Here is a 23,356-nt window from a genome sequence, read left to right on the forward strand (position 1 = left end):
AGTGCCCCTATGTAGTGCCCCTATGTAGTGACCCCTATGTAGTGACCCCTATGTAGTGCCCCAATGCAGTGCCCCAATGCAGTGCCCCAATGCAGTGCCCCAATGCAGTGCCCCTATGCAGTGCCCCTATGCAGTGCCCCCTATGCAGTGCCCCCTATGCAGTGCCCCCTATGCAGTGCCCCTATGTAGTGCCCCTATGTAGTGCCCCTATGTAGTGCCCCAATGCAGTGACCCAATGTAGTGCCCTATGTAGTCCCCCTATGTAGTGCCCTATGATGAAGGGTGCCGTTGGCCACCCGACCCCATCAATCATTAGTTTTTAATTGGGTGATAAATGATGAATTCATCATGTGATGTACAAACAGGGAAAATGTTTGTTCAAATGCTCAGCCTAACTCTGGGCCCGGTCTACAGGGTCCTAACTCTGGGCCCTATTTAATCACAATGGGTTAGACCTACAGGATCCTAACTCTGGGCCCGGTCTACAGGATCCTAACTCTGGGCCCTATTTAATCACAATGGGTTAGACCTACAGGGTCCTAACTCTGGGCCCGGTCTACAGGATCCTAACTCTGGGCCCGGTCTACAGGGTCCTAACTCTGGGCCCGGTCTACAGGGTCCTAACTCTGGGCCCGGTCTACAGGGTCCTAACTCTGGGCCCTATTTAGTCAAATTAGACCTACAGGGTCTCTGGATAAAGCAATACTAGTCTTTCCTGTCTGTAAGCAGTGGCTGTCTGAACAATGGCTCAATGTACATACAGTTGATGTTCTGGTTGTTTCGTGCTGAAAACAGCTTTGTTTTTGAAGTCTAAGTGATACACATTCAAAATGGCAGTTCCAGCCATGCCATCTATTACTGAACCAGAACTGAACGGGGGACAAACCGGGTGGGATATAGGGTTTGATTGAATGTGTTGTTATTCTGCATGCCAGCTATATGGAAGCTTATTCTAGGATTCTCTGCTGTTTTAAACAGCCTCTATGCAGCCCCTGCCCACAGCCTCTATGCAGCCCCTGCCCACAGCCTCTATACGCGCCCTGCCCACAGCCTCTATACGCGCCCTGCCCACAGCCTCTATACGCGCCCTATCCTATCCACAGCCTCTATACACACCCTATCCACAGCCTCTATACACGCCCTGCCCACAGCCTCTATACGCACCCTATCCTATCCACAGCCTCTATACGCACCCTGCCCACAGCCTCTATACACACCCTGCACACAGCCTCTATACGCGCCCTGCCCACAGCCTCTATACACACCCTATCCACAGCCTCTATACGCACCCTGCCCACAGCCTCTATACACACCCTGCACACAGCCTCTATACGCGCCCTATCCACAGCCTCTATACACGCCCTATCCACAGCCTCTATACGCGCCCTGCCCACAGCCTCTATACGCGCCCTGCCCACAGCCTCTATACGCGCCCTGCCCACAGCCTCTATACGCGCCCTGCCCACAGCCTCTATACGCGCCCTGCCCACAGCCTCTATACGCGCCCTGCCCACAGCCTCTATACGGGCCCTGCCCACAGCCTCTATACGGGCCCTGCCCACAGCCTCTATACGGGCCCTGCCCACAGCCTCTATACGGGCCCTGCCCACAGCCTCTATACGGGCCCTGCCCACAGCCTCTATACGCGCCCTGCCCACAGCCTCTATACGCGCCCTGCCCACAGCCTCTATACGCGCCCTGCCCACAGCCTCTATACGCGCCCTGCCCACAGCCTCTATACACACCCTGCCCTGCCCACAGCCTCTATACACACCCTGCCCACAGCCTCTATACACACCCTACCCACAGCCTCTATACACACCCTACCCACAGCCTCTATACACACCCTGCCCACAGCCTCTATACACACCCTGCCCACAGCCTCTATACACACCCTGCCCACAGCCTCTATACACACCCTACCCACAGCCTCTATACACACCCTGCCCACAGCCTCTATACACACCCTACCCACAGCCTCTATACGCACCCTACCCTGCCCACAGCCTCTATACGCGCCCTACCCACAGCCTCTATACGCACCCTACCCTGCCCACAGCCTCTATACGCGCCCTACCCACAGCCTCTATACGCGCCCTGCCCACAGCCTCTATACGCGCCCTGCCCACAGCCTCTATACGCGCCCTGCCCACAGCCTCTATACGCACCCTGCCCACAGCCTCTATACACACCCTGCCCTGCCCACAGCCTCTATACACACCCTGCCCACAGCCTCTATACACACCCTACCCACAGCCTCTATACACACCCTGCCCACAGCCCCTATACACACCCTGCCCTGCCCACAGCCTCTATACGCGCCCTGCCCACAGCCTCTATACGCGCCCTGCCCACAGCCTCTATACGCGCCCTGCCCACAGCCTCTATACGCGCCCTGCCCACAGCCTCTATACGCACCCTACCCACAGCCTCTATACGCACCCTACCCACAGCCTCTATACGCACCCTACCCACAGCCTCTATACGCACCCTACCCACAGTCTCTATACGCACCCTACCCACAGCCTCTATACGCACCCTAACCTACCCACAGCCTCTATACGCACCCTACCCACAGCCTCTATACGCACCCTGCCCACAGCCTCTATACGCACCCTACCCTACCCACAGCCTCTATACGCACCCTACCCTACCCACAGCCTCTATACGCACCCTACCCTACCCACAGTCTCTATACGCACCCTACCCACAGCCTCTATACGCACCCTACCCACAGCCTCTATACGCGCCCTACCCTGCCCACAGCCTCTATACGCGCCCTACCCTGCCCACAGCCTCTATACGCGCCCTACCCTGCCCACAGCCTCTATACGCGCCCTATCCTGCCCACAGCCTCTATACGCGCCCTATCCTGCCCACAGCCTCTATACGCACCCTATCCTGCCCACAGCCTCTATACGCACCCTACCCTACCCACAGCCTCTATACGCACCCTACCCTACCCACAGCCTCTATACGCACCCTACCCTACCCACAGCCTCTATACGCGCCCTACCCACAGCCTCTATACGCGCCCTACCCACAGCCTCTATACGCGCCCTACCCACAGCCTCTATACGCGCCCTACCCACAGCCTCTATACGCGCCCTACCCACAGCCTCTATACGCGCCCTACCCACAGCCTCTATACGCGCCCTACCCTGCCCACAGCCTCTATACGCGCCCTACCCTGCCCACAGCCTCTATACGCGCCCTACCCTGCCCACAGCCTCTATACGCGCCCTACCCTGCCCACAGCCTCTATACGCGCCCTACCCTGCCCACAGCCTCTATACGCGCCCTATCCTGCCCACAGCCTCTATACGCGCCCTATCCTGCCCACAGCCTCTATACGCACCCTACCCTACCCACAGCCTCTATACGCACCCTACCCTACCCACAGCCTCTATACGCACCCTACCCACAGCCTCTATACGCACCCTACCCACAGCCTCTATACGCGCCCTACCCACAGCCTCTATACGCGCCCTACCCACAGCCTCTATACGCGCCCTACCCTGCCCACAGCCTCTATACGCGCCCTACCCTGCCCACAGCCTCTATACGCACCCTACCCTACCCACAGCCTCTATACGCGCCCTACCCACAGCCTCTATACACACCCTACCCACAGCCTCTATACGCACCCTAACCACAGCCTCTATACGCACCCTAACCACAGCCTCTATACGCACCCTAACCACAGCCTCTATACGCACCCTGCCCACAGCCTCCATACACACCCTACCCTGCCCACAGCCTCTATACACACCCTCCCCACAGCCTCTATACGCACCCTGTCCTACCCACAGCCTCTATACGCACCCTGTCCTACCCACAGCCTCTATACGCACCCTACCCTACCCACAGCCTCTATACACACCCTACCCACAGCCTCTATACACACCCTACCCACAGCCTCTATACACACCCTACCCACAGCCTCTATACACACCCTACCCACAGCCTCTATACACACCCTACCCTGCCCACAGCCTCTATACACGCCCTGCCCACAGCCTCTATACGCGCCCTGCCCACAGCGTCTATACACGCCCTGCCCACAGCCTCTATACGCACCCTACCCTACCCACAGCCTCTATACGCTCCCTACCCACAGCCTCTATACGCGCCCTACCCACAGCCTCTATACACGCCCTACCCTACCCACAGCCTCTATACCCGCCCTACCCTACCCACAGCCTCTATACGCACCCTACCCTGCCCACCGCCTCTATACGCGCCCTGCCCACAGCCTCTATACACGCCCTACCCACAGCCTCTATACACGCCCTACCCACAGCCTCTATACACGCCCTACCCACAGCCTCTATACACGCCCTACCCACAGCCTCTATACGCGCCCTACCCACAGCCTCTATACGTTCCCTACCCACAGCCTCTATACGCGCCCTACCCACAGCCTCTATACGCGCCCTACCCTACCCACAGCCTCTATACACGCCCTGCCCACAGCCTCTATACGCACCCTGCCCACAGCCTCCATACACACCCTACCCTGCCCACAGCCTCTATACACACCCTCCCCACAGCCTCTATACGCACCCTGTCCTACCCACAGCCTCTATACGCACCCTGTCCTACCCACAGCCTCTATACGCACCCTACCCTACCCACAGCCTCTATACACACCCTACCCACAGCCTCTATACACACCCTACCCACAGCCTCTATACACACCCTACCCACAGCCTCTATACACACCCTACCCACAGCCTCTATACACACCCTACCCTGCCCACAGCCTCTATACACGCCCTGCCCACAGCCTCTATACGCGCCCTGCCCACAGCGTCTATACACGCCCTGCCCACAGCCTCTATACGCACCCTACCCTACCCACAGCCTCTATACGCTCCCTACCCACAGCCTCTATACGCGCCCTACCCACAGCCTCTATACACGCCCTACCCTACCCACAGCCTCTATACCCGCCCTACCCTACCCACAGCCTCTATACGCACCCTACCCTGCCCACCGCCTCTATACGCGCCCTGCCCACAGCCTCTATACACGCCCTACCCACAGCCTCTATACACGCCCTACCCACAGCCTCTATACACGCCCTACCCACAGCCTCTATACACGCCCTACCCACAGCCTCTATACGCGCCCTACCCACAGCCTCTATACGTTCCCTACCCACAGCCTCTATACGCGCCCTACCCACAGCCTCTATACGCGCCCTACCCTACCCACAGCCTCTATACACGCCCTGCCCACAGCCTCTATACGCGCCCTACCCACAGCCTCTATACACGCCCTACCCTACCCACAGCCTCTATACGCGCCCTACCCACAGCCTCTATACACGCCCTACCCTACCCACAGCCTCTATACACGCCCTACCCTACCCACAGCCTCTATACACGCCCTGCCCACAGCCTCTATACACGCCCTACCCTACCCACAGCCTCTATACGCGCCCTGCCCACAGCCTCTATACGCGCCCTACCCTACCCACAGCCTCTATACACGCCCTGCCCACAGCCTCTATACGCGCCCTACCCACAGCCTCTATACACGCCCTACCCTACCCACAGCCTCTATACGCGCCCTACCCACAGCCTCTATACACGCCCTACCCTACCCACAGCCTCTATACACGCCCTACCCTACCCACAGCCTCTATACACGCCCTACCCTACCCACAGCCTCTATACACGCCCTGCCCAAAGGTTGCGTCCCAAATCGCAACCTTTTCCCTACATAGTGCACAGCTTTCAGAGGGAATATTGTGCCATTGGGCCGCAGTAGGAACAGACATAATGCCTGGGTGGAAAGTCCACACAACGTAGATATCATAGCACAGTGCGTTTTGCTTAGCACAAGATGACTGCCCCGTGCTTCTACACCTGCATTGCTGTTTGGGGTTTTAGGCTGGGTTTCTGTACAGCACTTTGAGATATTATCTGATGTACGAAGGGCTATATAAAATAAACTTGATTTGATTTTACTGGGGGGATTTGATATCTGCTGCACAGTAACATTCAACGCAGCAGACGAACATGAACGAGCCACTGTCTAAAGGATAGGCTCCAGACTCCCCCTCCCTCAGGGCGCAGGTTCAACCCTTTCTAGGAGAACCAGGGAAGTCGGCCTGTCCAGCATGAATGTATATAGCCTGTGGAAGAGCTTTGTTTCTGTGCATTGGAACAACAACAGGTTTCTCTCTTTGTCTGTGTCTCTTTGTCTGTGACTCTTTGTCTGTGACTCTTTGTCTGTGACTCTTTGTCTGTGACTCTTTGTCTGTGACTCTTTGTCTGTGACTCTTTGTCTGTGACTCTTTGTCTGTGACTCTTTGTCTGTGACTCTCTCACACACACACACACACACACACACACACTCTCTCACACTCTCTCACACTCTCTCACACTCTCTCACACTCTCTCACACTCTCTCACACTCTCTCACACTCTCTCACACTCTCTCACACTCTCACACACTCTCACACTCTCACACTCTCACACTCTCACACTCTCACACTCACACACTCACACACTCACACACTCACACACTCACCACCACCACCAGTATCTGCTAGGCTAGTTATAATATATGCATTCTGTCTTGACCAAGGTCATATCTGGAGGCTGATGTTATCATTCCTGGGACGTTCTAGGCCGAGGGGACTGAAACACATGTTTCTATTTAGGCAGTTGTTCTATTGAGTAATCTAGTGATAAGAGACTGAGCTAGCTGGGACTGTCAACTTCAGCCCAATGCTTTTTTTGTGATTAGTTAAGAGACTTAACATAGAGGATACAGTGCTTCACTAGTCTGTAGGAGAACCAATCAACCTCTGTTATCTAAAGGTGAAAAATACAGCCAAAACACAGGTTAACTTTATGTTCTGGCTGTATTTTTCACCTTTAGATAAGAGGTTGGTTGTTTCTCCTACAGACTAGCATCTTGTCCAGGGGGGTGATATTGTACATGAAGCTGCCTCATGCTACAGAAACAGGAAACAGGGCTCCTTCCCTAGAGGCCGTTCTGGAGGGAGGGCTCCTTCCCTAGAGGCCGTTCTGGAGGGAGGGCTCCTTCCCTAGAGGCCGTTCTGGAGGTAGGGCTCCTTCCCTGGAGGCCGTTCTGGAGGGAGGGCTCCTTCCCTGGAGGCCGTTCTGGAGGTAGGGCTCCTTCCCTAGAGGCCGTTCTGGAGGTAGGGCTCCTTCCCTAGAGGCCGTTCTGGAGGTAGGGCTCCTTCTCTAGAGGCCGTTCTGGAGGTAGGGCTCCTTCCCTGGAGGCCGTTCTGGAGGGAGGGCTCCTTCCCTGGAGGCCGTTCTGGAGGTAGGGCTCCTTCCCTAGAGGCCGTTCTGGAGGGAGGGCTCCTTCCCTAGAGGCCGTTCTGGAGGGAGGGCTCCTTCCCTAGAGGCCGTTCTGGAGGGAGGGCTCCTTCCCTAGAGGCCGTTCTGGAGGGAGGGCTCCTTCCCTGGAGGCCGTTCTGGAGGGAGGGCTCCTTCCCTAGAGGCCGTTCTGGAGGGAGGGCTCCTTCCCTAGAGGCCGTTCTGGAGGGAGGGCTCCTTCCCTAGAGGCCGTTCTGGAGGGAGGGCTCCTTCTCTAGAGGCCGTTCTGGAGGGAGGGCTCCTTCCCTAGAGGCCGTTCTGGAGGGAGGGCTCCTTCCCTGGAGGCCGTTCTGGAGGGAGGGCTCCTTCCCTGGAGGCCGTTCTGGAGGGAGGGCTCCTTCCCTGGAGGCCGTTCTGGAGGGAGGGCTCCTTCCCTGGAGGCCGTTCTGGAGGGAGGGCTCCTTCCCTAGAGGCCGTTCTGGAGGGAGGGCTCCTTCCCTAGAGGCCGTTCTGGAGGTAGGGCTCCTTCCCTAGAGGCCGTTCTGGAGGGAGGGCTCCTTCCCTAGAGGCCGTTCTGGAGGGAGGGCTCCTTCCCTAGAGGCCGTTCTGGAGGGAGGGCTCCTTCCCTGGAGGCCGTTCTGGAGGTAGGGCTCCTTCCCTAGAGGCCGTTCTGGAGGGAGGGCTCCTTCCCTAGAGGCCGTTCTGGAGGGAGGGCTCCTTCCCTAGAGGCCGTTCTGGAGGTAGGGCTCCTTCCCTAGAGGCCGTTCTGGAGGGAGGGCTCCTTCCCTAGAGGCCGTTCTGGAGGGAGGGCTCCTTCCCTAGAGGCCGTTCTGGAGGTAGGGCTCCTTCCCTAGAGGCCGTTCTGGAGGGAGGGCTCCTTCCCTAGAGGCCGTTCTGGAGGGAGGGCTCCTTCCCTAGAGGCCGTTCTGGAGGTAGGGCTCCTTCCCTAGAGGCCGTTCTGGAGGGAGGGCTCCTTCCCTGGAGGCCGTTCTGGAGGGAGGGCTCCTTCCCTAGAGGCCGTTCTGGAGGGAGGGCTCCTTCCCTAGAGGCCGTTCTGGAGGGAGGGCTCCTTCCCTAGAGGCCGTTCTGGAGGGAGGGCTCCTTCCCTAGAGGCCGTTCTGGAGGGAGGGCTCCTTCCCTAGAGGCCGTTCTGGAGGGAGGGCTCCTTCCCTAGAGGCCGTTCTGGAGGGAGGGCTCCTTCCCTAGAGGCCGTTCTGGAGGGAGGGCTCCTTCCCTAGAGGCCGTTCTGGAGGGAGGGGTCCTTCCCTAGAGGCCGTTCTGGAGGGAGGGCTCCTTCCCTAGAGGCCGTTCTGGAGGGAGGGCTCCTTCCCTAGAGGCCGTTCTGGAGGGAGGGCTCCTTCCCTAGAGGCCGTTCTGGAGGGAGGGCTCCTTCCCTAGAGGCCGTTCTGGGACAAGACTAACTGTGACTTTCAATATCTCTTCCTTTCAGATCACAGACGTGTCGTTGCCAAACTACCTGGTGGCGTCGTCAGTCGGCCTGCTGCCCACACAGCTCCTAAACTCCTACCTGGGCACCACGCTGCGCACCATGGAGGACGTTATCGCAGAACAGAGCGTCAGCGGATACCTTGTCTTCAGTCTACAGGTGAGTCAGAACAGAGAGTTAGATACCTTGTCTACAGGTGAGTCAGAACAGAGAGTTAGATACCTTGTCTACAGGTGAGTCAGAACAGAGAGTTAGATACCTTGTCTTCAGTCTACAGGTGAGTCAGAACAGAGAGTTAGATACCTTGTCTTCAGTCTACAGGTGAGTCAGAACAGAGAGTTAGATACCTTGTCTACAGGTGAGTCAGAACAGAGAGTTAGATACCTTGTCTTCAGTCTACAGGTGAGTCAGAACAGAGAGTTAGATACCTTGTCTTCAGTCTACAGGTGAGTCAGAAGAGAGAGTTAGATACCTTGTCTACAGGTGAGTCCGAACAGAGAGTTAGATACCTTGTCTACAGGTGAGTCAGAACAGAGAGTTGGATACCTTGTCTTCAGTCTACAGGTGAGTCAGAACAGAGAGTTAGATACCTTGTCTTCAGTCTACAGGTGAGTCAGAACAGAGAGTTAGATACCTCGTCTTCAGTCTACAGGTGAGTCAGAACAGAGAGTTAGATACCTTGTCTTCAGTCTACAGGTGAGTCAGAACAGAGAGTTAGATACCTTGTCTACAGGTGAGTCAGAACAGAGAGTTAGATACCTTGTCTACAGGTGAGTCAGAACAGAGAGTTAGAAACCTTGTCTACAGGTGAGTCAGAACAGAGAGTTAGATACCTTGTCTACAGGTGAGTCAGAACAGAGAGTTAGATACCTTGTCTTCAGTCTACAGGTGAGTCAGAACAGAGAGTTAGAAACCTTGTCTACAGTCTACAGGTGAGTCAGAACAGAGAGTTAGATACCTTGTCTACAGGTGAGTCAGAACAGAGAGTTAGATACCTTGTCTACAGGTGAGTCAGAACAGAGAGTTAGAAACCTTGTCTACAGTCTACAGGTGAGTCAGAACAGAGAGTTAGATACCTTGTCTTCAGTCTACAGGTGAGTCAGAACAGAGAGTTAGATACCTTGTCTACAGGTGAGTCAGAACAGAGAGTTAGATACCTTGTCTACAGGTGAGTCAGAACAGAGAGTTAGATACCTTGTCTACAGGTGAGTCAGAACAGAGAGTTAGATACCTTGTCTTCAGTCTACAGGTGAGTCAGAACAGAGAGTTAGATACCTTGTCTTCAGTCTACAGGTGAGTCAGAACAGAGAGTTAGATACCTTGTCTTCAGTCTACAGGTGAGTTAGATACCTTGTCTTCAGTCTACAGGTGAGTCAGAACAGAGAGTTAGATACCTTGTCTACAGGTGAGTCAGAACAGAGAGTTAGATACCTTGTCTACAGGTGAGTCAGATACCTTGTCTACAGGTGAGTCAGAACAGAGAGTTAGAAACCTTGTCTACAGTCTACAGGTGAGTCAGAACAGAGAGTTAGAAACCTTGTCTACAGGTGAGTCAGAACAGAGAGTTAGATACCTTGTCTTCAGTCTACAGGTGAGTCAGAACAGAGAGTTAGATACCTTGTCTTCAGTCTACAGGTGAGTCAGAACAGAGAGTTAGAAACCTTGTCTACAGTCTACAGGTGAGTCAGAACAGAGAGTTAGATACCTTGTCTACAGGTGAGTCAGAACAGAGAGTTAGATACCTTGTCTACAGGTGAGTCAGAACAGAGAGTTAGATACCTTGTCTTCAGTCTACAGGTGAGTCAGAACAGAGAGTTAGATACCTTGTCTTCAGTCTACAGGTGAGTCAGAACAGAGAGTTAGATACCTTGTCTTCAGTCTACAGGTGAGTCAGAACAGAGAGTTAGATACCTTGTCTACAGGTGAGTCAGAACAGAGAGTTAGATACCTTGTCTACAGGTGAGTCAGAACAGAGAGTTAGATACCTTGTCTACAGGTGAGTCAGAACAGAGAGTTAGATACCTTGTCTTCAGTCTACAGGTGAGTCAGAACAGAGAGTTAGATACCTTGTCTTCAGTCTACAGGTGAGTCAGAACAGAGAGTTAGATACCTTGTCTTCAGTCTACAGGTGAGTCAGAACAGAGAGTTAGATACCTTGTCTTCAGTCTACAGGTGAGTCAGAACAGAGAGTTAGATACCTTGTCTTCAGTCTACAGGTGAGTCAGAACAGAGAGTTAGATACCTTGTCTTCAGTCTACAGGTGAGTCAGAACAGAGAGTTAGATACCTTGTCTACAGGTGAGTCAGAACAGAGAGTTAGATACCTTGTCTACAGTCTACAGGTGAGTCAGAACAGAGAGTTAGATACCTTGTCTTCAGTCTACAGGTGAGTCAGAACAGAGAGTTAGATACCTTGTCTACAGGTGAGTCAGAACAGAGAGTTAGATACCTTGTCTTTAGTCTACAGGTGAGTCAGAACAGAGAGTTAGATACCTTGTCTACAGGTGAGTCAGAACAGAGAGTTAGATACCTTGTCTACAGGTGAGTCAGAACAGAGAGTTAGATACCTTGTCTACAGGTGAGTCAGAACAGAGAGTTAGAAACCTTGTCTACAGTCTACAGGTGAGTCAGAACAGAGAGTTAGAAACCTTGTCTACAGGTGATTCAGAACAGAGAGTTAGATACCTTGTCTTCAGTCTACAGGTGAGTCAGAACAGAGAGTTAGATACCTTGTCTTCAGTCTACAGGTGAGTCAGAACAGAGAGTTAGATACCTTGTCTTCAGTCTACAGGTGAGTCAGAACAGAGAGTTAGAAACCTTGTCTACAGTCTACAGGTGAGTCAGAACAGAGAGTTAGATACCTTGTCTACAGGTGAGTCAGAACAGAGAGTTAGATACCTTGTCTACAGGTGAGTCAGAACAGAGAGTTAGATACCTTGTCTTCAGTCTACAGGTGAGTCAGAACAGAGAGTTAGATACCTTGTCTACAGGTGAGTCAGAACAGAGAGTTAGATACCTTGTCTACAGGTGAGTCAGAACAGAGAGTTAGATACCTTGTCTACAGGTGAGTCAGAACAGAGAGTTAGATACCTTGTCTTCAGTCTACAGGTGAGTCAGAACAGAGAGTTAGATACCTTGTCTACAGGTGAGTCAGAACAGAGAGTTAGATACCTTGTCTTCAGTCTACAGGTGAGTCAGAACAGAGAGTTAGATACCTTGTCTACAGGTGAGTCAGAACAGAGAGTTAGATACCTTGTCTACAGGTGAGTCAGAACAGAGAGTTAGAAACCTTGTCTACAGTCTACAGGTGAGTCAGAACAGAGAGTTAGAAACCTTGTCTACAGTCTACAGGTGAGTCAGAAGAGAGAGTTAGATACCTTGTCTACAGGTGAGTCAGAACAGAGAGTTAGATACCTTGTCTTCAGTCTACAGGTGAGTCAGAACAGAGAGTTAGATACCTTGTCTTCAGTCTACAGGTGAGTCAGAACAGAGAGTTAGATACCTTGTCTACAGGTGAGTCAGAACAGAGAGTTAGATACCTTGTCTACAGGTGAGTCCGAACAGAGAGTTGGATACCTTGTCTTCAGTCTACAGGTGAGTCAGAACAGAGAGTTAGATACCTCGTCTTCAGTCTACAGGTGAGTCAGAACAGAGAGTTAGATACCTTGTCTACAGGTGAGTCAGAACAGAGAGTTAGAAACCTTGTCTACAGGTGAGTCAGAACAGAGAGTTAGAAACCTTGTCTACAGTCTACAGGTGAGTCAGAACAGAGAGTTAGATACCTTGTCTACAGGTGAGTCAGAACAGAGAGTTAGATACCTTGTCTACAGGTGAGTCAGAACAGAGAGTTAGAAACCTTGTCTTCAGTCTACAGGTGAGTCAGAACAGAGAGTTAGATACCTTGTCTACAGGTGAGTCAGAACAGAGAGTTAGAAACCTTGTCTACAGTCTACAGGTGAGTCAGAACAGAGAGTTAGATACCTTGTCTTCAGTCTACAGGTGAGTCAGAACAGAGAGTTAGATACCTTGTCTACAGGTGAGTCAGAACAGAGAGTTAGATACCTTGTCTACAGGTGAGTCAGAACAGAGAGTTAGATACCTTGTCTACAGGTGAGTCAGAACAGAGAGTTAGATACCTTGTCTACAGGTGAGTCAGAACAGAGAGTTAGATACCTTGTCTTCAGTCTACAGGTGAGTCAGAACAGAGAGTTAGATACCTTGTCTTCAGTCTACAGGTGAGTCAGAACAGAGAGTTAGATACCTTGTCTTCAGTCTACAGGTGAGTCAGAACAGAGAGTTAGATACCTTGTCTTCAGTCTACAGGTGAGTCAGAACAGAGAGTTAGATACCTTGTCTACAGTCTACAGGTGAGTCAGAACAGAGAGTTAGATACCTTGTCTTCAGTCTACAGGTGAGTCAGAACAGAGAGTTAGATACCTTGTCTACAGGTGAGTCAGAACAGAGAGTTAGATACCTTGTCTACAGGTGAGTCAGAACAGAGAGTTAGATACCTTGTCTACAGGTGAGTCAGAACAGAGAGTTAGAAACCTTGTCTACAGTCTACAGGTGAGTCAGAACAGAGAGTTAGAAACCTTGTCTACAGGTGAGTCAGAACAGAGAGTTAGATACCTTGTCTTCAGTCTACAGGTGAGTCAGAACAGAGAGTTAGATACCTTGTCTTCAGTCTACAGGTGAGTCAGAACAGAGAGTTAGAAACCTTGTCTACAGTCTACAGGTGAGTCAGAACAGAGAGTTAGATACCTTGTCTACAGGTGAGTCAGAACAGAGAGTTAGATACCTTGTCTACAGGTGAGTCAGAACAGAGTTAGATACCTTGTCTACAGGTGAGTCAGAACAGAGAGTTAGATACCTTGTCTTCAGTCTACAGGTGAGTCAGAACAGAGAGTTAGATACCTTGTCTACAGTCTACAGGTGAGTCAGAACAGAGAGTTAGATACCTTGTCTTCAGTCTACAGGTGAGTCAGAACAGAGAGTTAGATACCTTGTCTACAGGTGAGTCAGAACAGAGAGTTAGAAACCTTGTCTTCAGTCTACAGGTGAGTCAGAACAGAGAGTTAGAAACCTTGTCTTCAGTCTACAGGTGAGTCAGAACAGAGAGTTAGATACCTTGTCTTCAGTCTACAGGTGAGTCAGAACAGAGAGTTAGATACCTTGTCTTCAGTCTACAGGTGAGTCAGAACAGAGAGTTAGAAACCTTGTCTACAGTCTACAGGTGAGTCAGAACAGAGAGTTAGATACCTTGTCTACAGGTGAGTCAGAACAGAGAGTTAGAAACCTTGTCTTCAGTCTACAGGTGAGTCAGAACAGAGAGTTAGATACCTTGTCTACAGGTGAGTCAGAACAGAGAGTTAGAAACCTTGTCTACAGTCTACAGGTGAGTCAGAACAGAGAGTTAGATACCTTGTCTTCAGTCTACAGGTGAGTCAGAACAGAGAGTTAGATACCTTGTCTACAGGTGAGTCAGAACAGAGAGTTAGATACCTTGTCTACAGGTGAGTCAGAACAGAGAGTTAGATACCTTGTCTACAGGTGAGTCAGAACAGAGAGTTAGATACCTTGTCTACAGGTGAGTCAGAACAGAGAGTTAGATACCTTGTCTTCAGTCTACAGGTGAGTCAGAACAGAGAGTTAGATACCTTGTCTTCAGTCTACAGGTGAGTCAGAACAGAGAGTTAGATACCTTGTCTTCAGTCTACAGGTGAGTCAGAACAGAGAGTTAGATACCTTGTCTTCAGTCTACAGGTGAGTCAGAACAGAGAGTTAGATACCTTGTCTACAGTCTACAGGTGAGTCAGAACAGAGAGTTAGATACCTTGTCTTCAGTCTACAGGTGAGTCAGAACAGAGAGTTAGATACCTTGTCTACAGGTGAGTCAGAACAGAGAGTTAGATACCTTGTCTACAGGTGAGTCAGAACAGAGAGTTAGATACCTTGTCTACAGGTGAGTCAGAACAGAGAGTTAGAAACCTTGTCTACAGTCTACAGGTGAGTCAGAACAGAGAGTTAGAAACCTTGTCTACAGGTGAGTCAGAACAGAGAGTTAGATACCTTGTCTTCAGTCTACAGGTGAGTCAGAACAGAGAGTTAGATACCTTGTCTTCAGTCTACAGGTGAGTCAGAACAGAGAGTTAGAAACCTTGTCTACAGTCTACAGGTGAGTCAGAACAGAGAGTTAGATACCTTGTCTACAGGTGAGTCAGAACAGAGAGTTAGATACCTTGTCTACAGGTGAGTCAGAACAGAGTTAGATACCTTGTCTACAGGTGAGTCAGAACAGAGAGTTAGATACCTTGTCTTCAGTCTACAGGTGAGTCAGAACAGAGAGTTAGATACCTTGTCTACAGTCTACAGGTGAGTCAGAACAGAGAGTTAGATACCTTGTCTTCAGTCTACAGGTGAGTCAGAACAGAGAGTTAGATACCTTGTCTACAGGTGAGTCAGAACAGAGAGTTAGAAACCTTGTCTTCAGTCTACAGGTGAGTCAGAACAGAGAGTTAGAAACCTTGTCTTCAGTCTACAGGTGAGTCAGAACAGAGAGTTAGATACCTTGTCTTCAGTCTACAGGTGAGTCAGAACAGAGAGTTAGATACCTTGTCTTCAGTCTACAGGTGAGTCAGAACAGAGAGTTAGATACCTTGTCTTCAGTCTACAGGTGAGTCAGAACAGAGAGTTAGATACCTCGTCTACAGGTGAGTCAGAACAGAGAGTTGGATACCTTGTCTACAGGTGAGTCAGAACAGAGAGTTAGATACCTTGTCTACAGGTGAGTCAGAACAGAGAGTTAGATACCTTGTCTTCAGTCTACAGGTGAGTCAGAACAGAGAGTTAGATACCTTGTCTACAGTCTACAGGTGAGTCAGAACAGAGAGTTAGATACCTTGTCTTCAGTCTACAGGTGAGTCAGAACAGAGAGTTAGATACCTTGTCTACAGGTGAGTCAGAACAGAGAGTTAGATACCTTGTCTTTAGTCTACAGGTGAGTCAGAACAGAGAGTTAGATACCTTGTCTACAGGTGAGTCAGAACAGAGAGTTAGATACCTTGTCTACAGGTGAGTCAGAACAGAGAGTTAGATACCTTGTCTACAGGTGAGTCAGAACAGAGAGTTAGAAACCTTGTCTACAGTCTACAGGTGAGTCAGAACAGAGAGTTAGAAACCTTGTCTACAGGTGAGTCAGAACAGAGAGTTAGATACCTTGTCTTCAGTCTACAGGTGAGTCAGAACAGAGAGTTAGATACCTTGTCTTCAGTCTACAGGTGAGTCAGAACAGAGAGTTAGATACCTTGTCTACAGGTGAGTCAGAACAGAGAGTTAGATACCTTGTCTTCAGTCTACAGGTGAGTCAGAACAGAGAGTTAGATACCTTGTCTACAGGTGAGTCAGAACAGAGAGTTAGATACCTTGTCTACAGGTGAGTCAGAACAGAGAGTTAGATACCTTGTCTTCAGTCTACAGGTGAGTCAGAACAGAGAGTTAGTAGATACGTGGGATTTCTACTTAGTGCTTTTTCAAATCCCCCAGAGGCGTCAGGTGAGTTAGCGGCAGGCAGTCAGACTAAAACACCCAGCTCCTTCTGAACGTGTAACAGCCTGAAAATGGATTCCATTCAGACTTTGACACCACCATGTCAACAGGGGAATTACGTGTTTTGACATTTTTACAAAATTAATAAAAAATGTTAAGCTGAAATGGGTTGAAGACTTATTGACTCAATAAATGTTTTTATGTATGGCAAGTCTAAATCATTTCAGGAGTAAAAATGTGCTTTAAAAAATGGCATAAGTTGCATGGTCTCTGTGTGTAATAAGTGTTTTTAATGTCGTTACTTTGCTCCTTTTCCTCCCTAATTGGTAGTTACATTCTTGTCTCATCGCTGCAACTCCCGTACGGACTCGGGAGAGGTGAAGGTCGAGAGACGTGCGTCCTCCCGAAACACGACCCTGCCAAGCCTCACTGCTTCTTGACACACTGCTCTCTTAACCCGGAAGTTAGCCGCACCAATGTGTCGGAGGAAACACCATAAAAATGGCATCTGTGTCACTGTGCTCCCGGCCCGCCATGGGAGTCGCTAGAGCGAAAAGGGACAAGGACATCCCTGCCGGCCAAACCCTACCCTAACCCGGACGATGCTGATCTAATTGTGCGCCGCCTCATGGGTCTCCCGGTCGCGGCCAGCTGCGAACCCGGATCTGTAGTGACGCCTCAAGCTCTGCAGTGCCTTAGACCGCTACGTCATTCGGAAAGCCACAATAATAGTGTTTAACATGATTTTTTTAATGACTACCTCATCTCTGTACCCCACACATACAATTATCTGTAATGTCCCTCAGTCGAGCAGTGAATTTCAAACACAGATTCAACCACAAAGACCAGGGAGGTTTTCCAATGCCTCACAGAGAAGGGCTCCTATTGGTAGATGGGTAACAAATTAAAAAGCAGACATTGAATATCCCTTTGAGCGTGGTGAAGTTATTAATTACACTCTGCATGGTGTATCAATACACCCAGTCACTACAAAGATACAGACATCCTTCCTAACTCAGTTGCTGGAGAGGAAGGAAACCGTTCAGGGATTTCCCCATGAGGCCGATGGTGACTTTAAAACAGTTACAGAGTTTAATGGCTGTGATAGGAGAAAACTGAGGATGGATCAACAACATTACCACAATACTAACATAAGTGACCGGAAAGAAAGGAAACCTGTACAGAATATTCCAACACATGCATCCTGTTATGTTTGGGGCAAATCCAATACAACACATTTCTGAGTAACTCTCCATATTTTCAAGCATAGTGGTGGCTGCATCATGTTATGGGTATGCTTCTAAGCATTAAGGAGTTGGCGAGATTTTCAGGATAAGAAAGATAAAGAAAAAGTGGAGCTAAGCACAGACAAAATCCTAGAAAACCTTGTTCAGTCTGCTTTCCACCAAACAGATGAATCAACCTTTCAGCAGGACAATAACCTAAAACACAAGACCAAATCTGCACTGGAGTTGCTTACCAAGAAGACAGTGAATGAGTGGCCGAGTTAGTTTTTTGTCTTAAATCTGCTTGAAAAATCTACGGTAAGACCTGAAAATGGTTGTCTAGTGATGATCAGTAAACCAATTTGATTGAGCTTGAAGATTTAAAAGAAAAAATAATAATGGGCAAATGTTGCACATTCCAGGTGTGGAAAGCTTGTAGAGACTTACCCAGATTGACAGCTATAATCACTGCCAAAAGTGCTTCTACCAAGTATTGACTCAGGGGTGTGAATACTTAAGTAAATGAGATATTTCTATATTTAATTTTCTATACATTTTGTAAAAATTTCAAACTTTTTCATTATGGTGTATTGTGTGTAGATGGATGAGGGGGGGGAAACTGTTTAATCCATTTTGAATTCGGGCTGTAACAAAATGTGGAATAAGTCAAGGAGGATGAATAGTTTCTGACTGCAGCTAATAATAATAATGTAACTAATTTATCTTTAGTCTGCAGCTGAGCCAGCAGCAGGGGTCTGTCCCTGGGGGCCAGTTTCCTTGGCGCAGATTAAGACCCCAGACGCTGATTAAGCCCCCAGACGCTGATTAAGCCCCCAGACGCTGATTAAGCCCCCAGACGCTGATTAAGCCCCCAGACGCGGATTAAGCCCCCAGACGCGGATTAAGCCCCCAGACGCGGATTAAGCCCCCAGACGCGGATTAAGCCCCCAGACGCGGATTAAGCCCCCAGACGCGGATTAATCCCCCAGACGCGGATTAATCCCCCAGACGCGGATTAATCCCCCAGACGCGGATTAATCCCCCAGACGCGGATTAATCCCCCAGACGCGGATTAATCCCCCAGACGCGGATTAATCCCCCAGACGCGGATTAATCCCCCAGACGCGGATTAATCCCCCAGACGCGGATTAATCCCCCGACGCGGATTAAGCCCCTGTCCTGGACACTCACTAGATATTCTCAATTGAAAGTGCCCCTTAGTCCAGGACCAGGCTTTATCTTTGTCCTGAAAACCATCAACACTGCACCCAGACACCTTTGTGTGTTTAGAATGCCGGTTCTTGGTTCTTCAGGTCAGACACCTTTTTGTACCTTTGTTTTCAAGAGAACAACGTGTTCATCAGCAACTAGACCCAGAGGCAGCTACTGTAGCAGAAACGGTACATGTTGGATGGATGGATGACAAAATTAAACCTTTCATTGATTCTCATCAGTATAGATCTTCTGACAGTTAGCTTGCCTCGTCCTCAGATCCTCATCAGTATGGGATCTTCTGACAGTTAGCTTGCCTCGTCCTCAGATCCTCATCAGTATGGGATCTTCTGACAGTTAGCTTGCCTCGTCCTCTCTGATCCTCATCAGTATGGGATCTTCTGACAGTTAGCTTGCCTCGTCCTCTCTCAGATCCTCATCAGTATAGATCTTCTGACAGTTAGCTTGCCTCGTCCTCTCTCAGATCCTCATCAGTATGGGATCTTCTGACAGCTTGCCTCGTACTCTCTCAGATCCTCATCAGTATAGATCTTCTGACAGTTAGCTTGCCTCGTCCTCTCTCAGATCCTCATCGGTATGGGATCTTCTGACAGTTAGCTTGCCTCGTCCTCTCTCAGATCCTCATCGGTATGGGATCTTCTGACAGTTAGCTTGCCTCGTCCTCTCTCAGATCCTCATCAGTATGGGATCTTCTGACAGTTAGCTTGCCTCGTCCTCTCTCAGATCCTCATCAGTATGGGATCTTCTGACAGTTAGCTTGCCTCGTCCTCTCTCAGATCCTCATCGGTATGGGATCTTCTGACAGTTAGCTTGCCTCGTCCTCTCTCAGATCCTCATCGGTATGGGATCTTCTGACAGTTAGCTTGCCTCGTCCTCTCTGATCCTCATCGGTATGGGATCTTCTGACAGTTAGCTTGTCTCGTCCTCTCTCAGATCCTCATCGGTATGGGATCTTCTGACAGTTAGCTTGTCTCGTCCTCTCTCAGATCCTCATCGGTATGGGATCTTCTGACAGTTAGCTTGCCTCGTCCTCTCTCAGATCCTCATCGGTATGGGATCTTCTGACAGTTAGCTTGCCTCGTCCTCTCTCAGATCCTCATCGGTATGGGATCTTCTGACAGTTAGCTTGCCTCGTCCTCTCTCAGATCCTCATCGGTATGGGATCTTCTGACAGTTAGCTTGCCTCGTCCTCTCTCAGATCCTCATCGGTATGGGATCTTCTGACAGTTAGCTTGCCTCGTCCTCTCTCAGATCCTCATCGGTATGGGATCTTCTGACAGTTAGCTTGCCTCGTCCTCTCTCAGATCCTCATCGGTATGGGATCTTCTGACAGTTAGCTTGCCTCGTCCTCTCTCAGATCCTCATCGGTATGGGATCTTCTGACAGTTAGCTTGCCTCGTCCTCTCTCAGATCCTCATCGGTATGGGATCTTCTGACAGTTAGCTTGCCTCGTCCTCTCTCAGATCCTCATCGGTATGGGATCTTCTGACAGTTAGCTTGTCTCGTCCTCTCTCAGATCCTCATCGGTATGGGATCTTCTGACAGTTAGCTTGCCTCGTCCTCTCTCAGATCCTCATCGGTATGGGATCTTCTGACAGTTAGCTTGCCTCGTCCTCTCTCAGATCCTCATCGGTATGGGATCTTCTGACAGTTAGCTTGCCTCGTCCTCTCTCAGATCCTCATCGGTATGGGATCTTCTGACAGTTAGCTTGCCTCGTCCTCTCTCAGATCCTCATCGGTATGGGATCTTCTGACAGTTAGCTTGCCTCGTCCTCTCTCAGATCCTCATCGGTATGGGATCTTCTGACAGTTAGCTTGCCTCGTCCTCTCTCAGATCCTCATCGGTATGGGATCTTCTGACAGTTAGCTTGCCTCGTCCTCTCTCAGATCCTCATCAGTATGGGATCTTCTGACAGTTAGCTTGCCTCGTCCTCTCTCAGATCCTCATCAGTATGGGATCTTCTGACAGTTAGCTTGCCTCGTCCTCTCTCAGATCCTCATCAGTATGGGATCTTCTGACAGTTAGCTTGCCTCGTCCTCTCTCAGATCCTCATCAGTATGGGATCTTCTGACAGTTAGCTTGCCTCGTCCTCTGTCAGATCCTCATCAGTATAGATCTTCTGACAGTTAGCTTGCCTCGTCCTCTCTCAGATCCTCATCAGTATGGGATCTTCTGACAGTTAGCTTGCCTCGTCCTCTCTCAGATCCTCATCAGTATGGGATCTTCTGACAGTTAGCTTGCCTCGTCCTCTCAGATCCTCATCAGTATGGGATCTTCTGACAGTTAGCTTGCCTCGTCCTCTCTCAGATCCTCATCAGTATAGGCCTCATGTTCCATGTGGTCTATACTAGTTATACTAGTTATTCTGTGGTTCTAAACCACAGTTATCTTCTCTCTCAGATCATCATCAGTATAGGCCTGATGTTCTACAGTAATTACATGGTTCTACACAGAATGGTTCTAAATAGTTTTGTCCTTGATGGTTCTCTCTCCCTCCTCTCATCGTCAGTTTAGGCCTGATGTTCAATGTGGTATTAATTCCGTGGTTCTAAATCACGGTTCTGTTTCCCTCTCTCTTCCTCAGATCATCATTAGTATAGGCCTGATGTTCTACGTGGTCCATCGGGCCCAGGTGGAGCTGAATGCGGCCATCGCTGCCTGTCAGATGGAGCTGAAGACATCACGCATGAACGGCGCTTCCACCAATCACAGCGGCTACTGCAGCAAGAGGGCGTCGGCCGGGGGTGGGATCATCAACGTGGTCTGATAAATGTCTCAAAAAACCCGATTGGAGACGAGCGACTGGGATCGAACTGAACACTGATTGGCCAGTGTAGCAGTTGTGATATCTGATTAGGAGTGCCTTCCACGGTGAGGAGTACCTGCCAAATAGGGATGCTGATTGTGTGGATCTATAGGGCTTGTAGGTGCAGCTGAGGGGGTGCCAGGTGTTTAGTAGTCAGGTACGGTGGTGTTGTCGTCACGGACTTCGAACACACCGACAGCTTCATTGCATTTTGGTACACCGGAATTACATTAATTTCCAATGAAACGCTGCGTTTGCTTTTCTGCATTGTTGCAGAGGCAGTTGCATTTCGTTCTGTGTGGTGCGTAGGTTGGATTTATCGAAGGTACGAGTCAAACTGTATGAGTAGACGGCTTGACAGAAATGGTAGCAGAAGGTGAATGTTGAACTGTTGTTACATGCATATTCAGATGAGGCTGTCGGTGTGTTGGAGGAGTTAACCTGAGCTCTCTATACAACACAGCTCACCATTCAGGTCTCAACGAGGCTGTCGGTGTCTTGGAGTTAACCTGAGCTCTCTATACAACACAGCTCACCATTCAGATCTCCAAGACCATTGGCTTCTTTTCTACAGTGTTGGACCAGGGGCCATTGGCTTCTCTTCTACAGTGTGGGGCCATTGGCTTCTCTTCTACAGTGTGGGACCAGGGGCCATTGGCTTCTCTTCTGCAGTGTTGGACCAGGGGCCATTGGCTTCTCTTCTACAGTGTGGGACCAGGGGCTATTGGCTTCTCTTCTACAGTGTGGGACCAGGGGCCATTGGCTTCTCTTCTACAGTGTGGGACCAGGGGCCATTGGCTTCTCTTCTACAGTGTGGGACCAGGGGCCATTGGCTTCTCTTCTACAGTGTGGGACCAGGGGCCATTGGCTTCTCTTCTACAGTGTGGGACCAGGGGCCATTGGCTTCTCTTCTACAGTGTGGGACCAGGGGCCATTGGCTTCTCTTCTACAGTGTGGGACCAGGGGCCATTGGCTTCTCTTCTACAGTGTGGGACCAGGGGCCATTGGCTTCTCTTCTACAGTGTGGGACCAGGGGCCATTGGCTTCTCTTCTACAGTGTGGGACCAGGGGCCATTGGCTTCTCTTCTACAGTGTGGGACCAGGGGCCATTGGCTTCTCTTCTACAGTGTGGGACCAGGGGCCATTGGCTTCTCTTCTACAGTGTGGGACCAGGGGCCATTGGCTTCTCTTCTACAGTGTGGGACCAGGGGCCATTGGCTTCTCTTCTACAGCGTGGGACCAGGGGCCATTGGCTTCTCTTCTACAGTGTGGGACCAGAGGCCATTGGCTTCTCTTCTACAGTGTGGGACCAGGGGCCATTGGCTTCTCTTCTACAGTGTGGGACCAGGGGCCATTGGCTTCTCTTCTACAGCGTGGGACCAGGGGCCATTGGCTTCTCTTCTACAGTGTGGGACCAGGGGCTATGCTATATGTTGAACTCATTTATAATGATGAAATAAATAAATGGTACAGCACACTGAGTTATTTTTTTCCTTGTTCTTCACTTTCCCTTTAGGCCAGTGTTTCCCAAACTCAGTCCTGGGCCCCCAGGCTCCACCTCCTTGGTTTTTGCCGTAACACTACACACAGCTGACTCAAATAATCTAAGCATGAAGATTTATTAATTGTAAAAAAAAAAAAAAAAATTGAGCCTACCCCGGGCCAATTGTGCGCCGCCCTTTGGGACTCCCAATCACGGCCGCTTGTGATACAGCCTGGAATCGAACCAGGGTGTCTGGAGTGACGCTACTTGGGAGCCCATTGGTCGGTTGATTATTTGAATCAGCTGTGTAGC

General features: G+C 50.3%; 1 protein-coding gene across 2 annotated transcripts in view; it reads left to right on the top strand.

Moving 5' to 3' along the window:
- LOC129830642 (transmembrane protein 64-like) overlaps nt 1-23,042 on the top strand; it is a 43,923-nt gene extending 20,881 nt beyond the window's left edge. Inside the window, exons 2-3 of one of the 2 annotated variants that reach the window (XM_055893230.1) lie at nt 8,755-8,910; nt 21,340-23,042. In XM_055893230.1, coding sequence (XP_055749205.1) covers nt 8,755-8,910; nt 21,340-21,522 — 339 coding nt within the window. In that variant the 3' untranslated portion in view covers nt 21,523-23,042. The other variant, XM_055893231.1, reaches the window with a different exon arrangement.
- The last annotated feature ends 314 nt before the right edge of the window (nt 23,043-23,356 follow it).

The sequence above is a fragment of the Salvelinus fontinalis genome, chromosome 32, assembly GCF_029448725.1.
Source record: "Salvelinus fontinalis isolate EN_2023a chromosome 32, ASM2944872v1, whole genome shotgun sequence".
NCBI lineage: Eukaryota > Metazoa > Chordata > Actinopteri > Salmoniformes > Salmonidae > Salvelinus > Salvelinus fontinalis.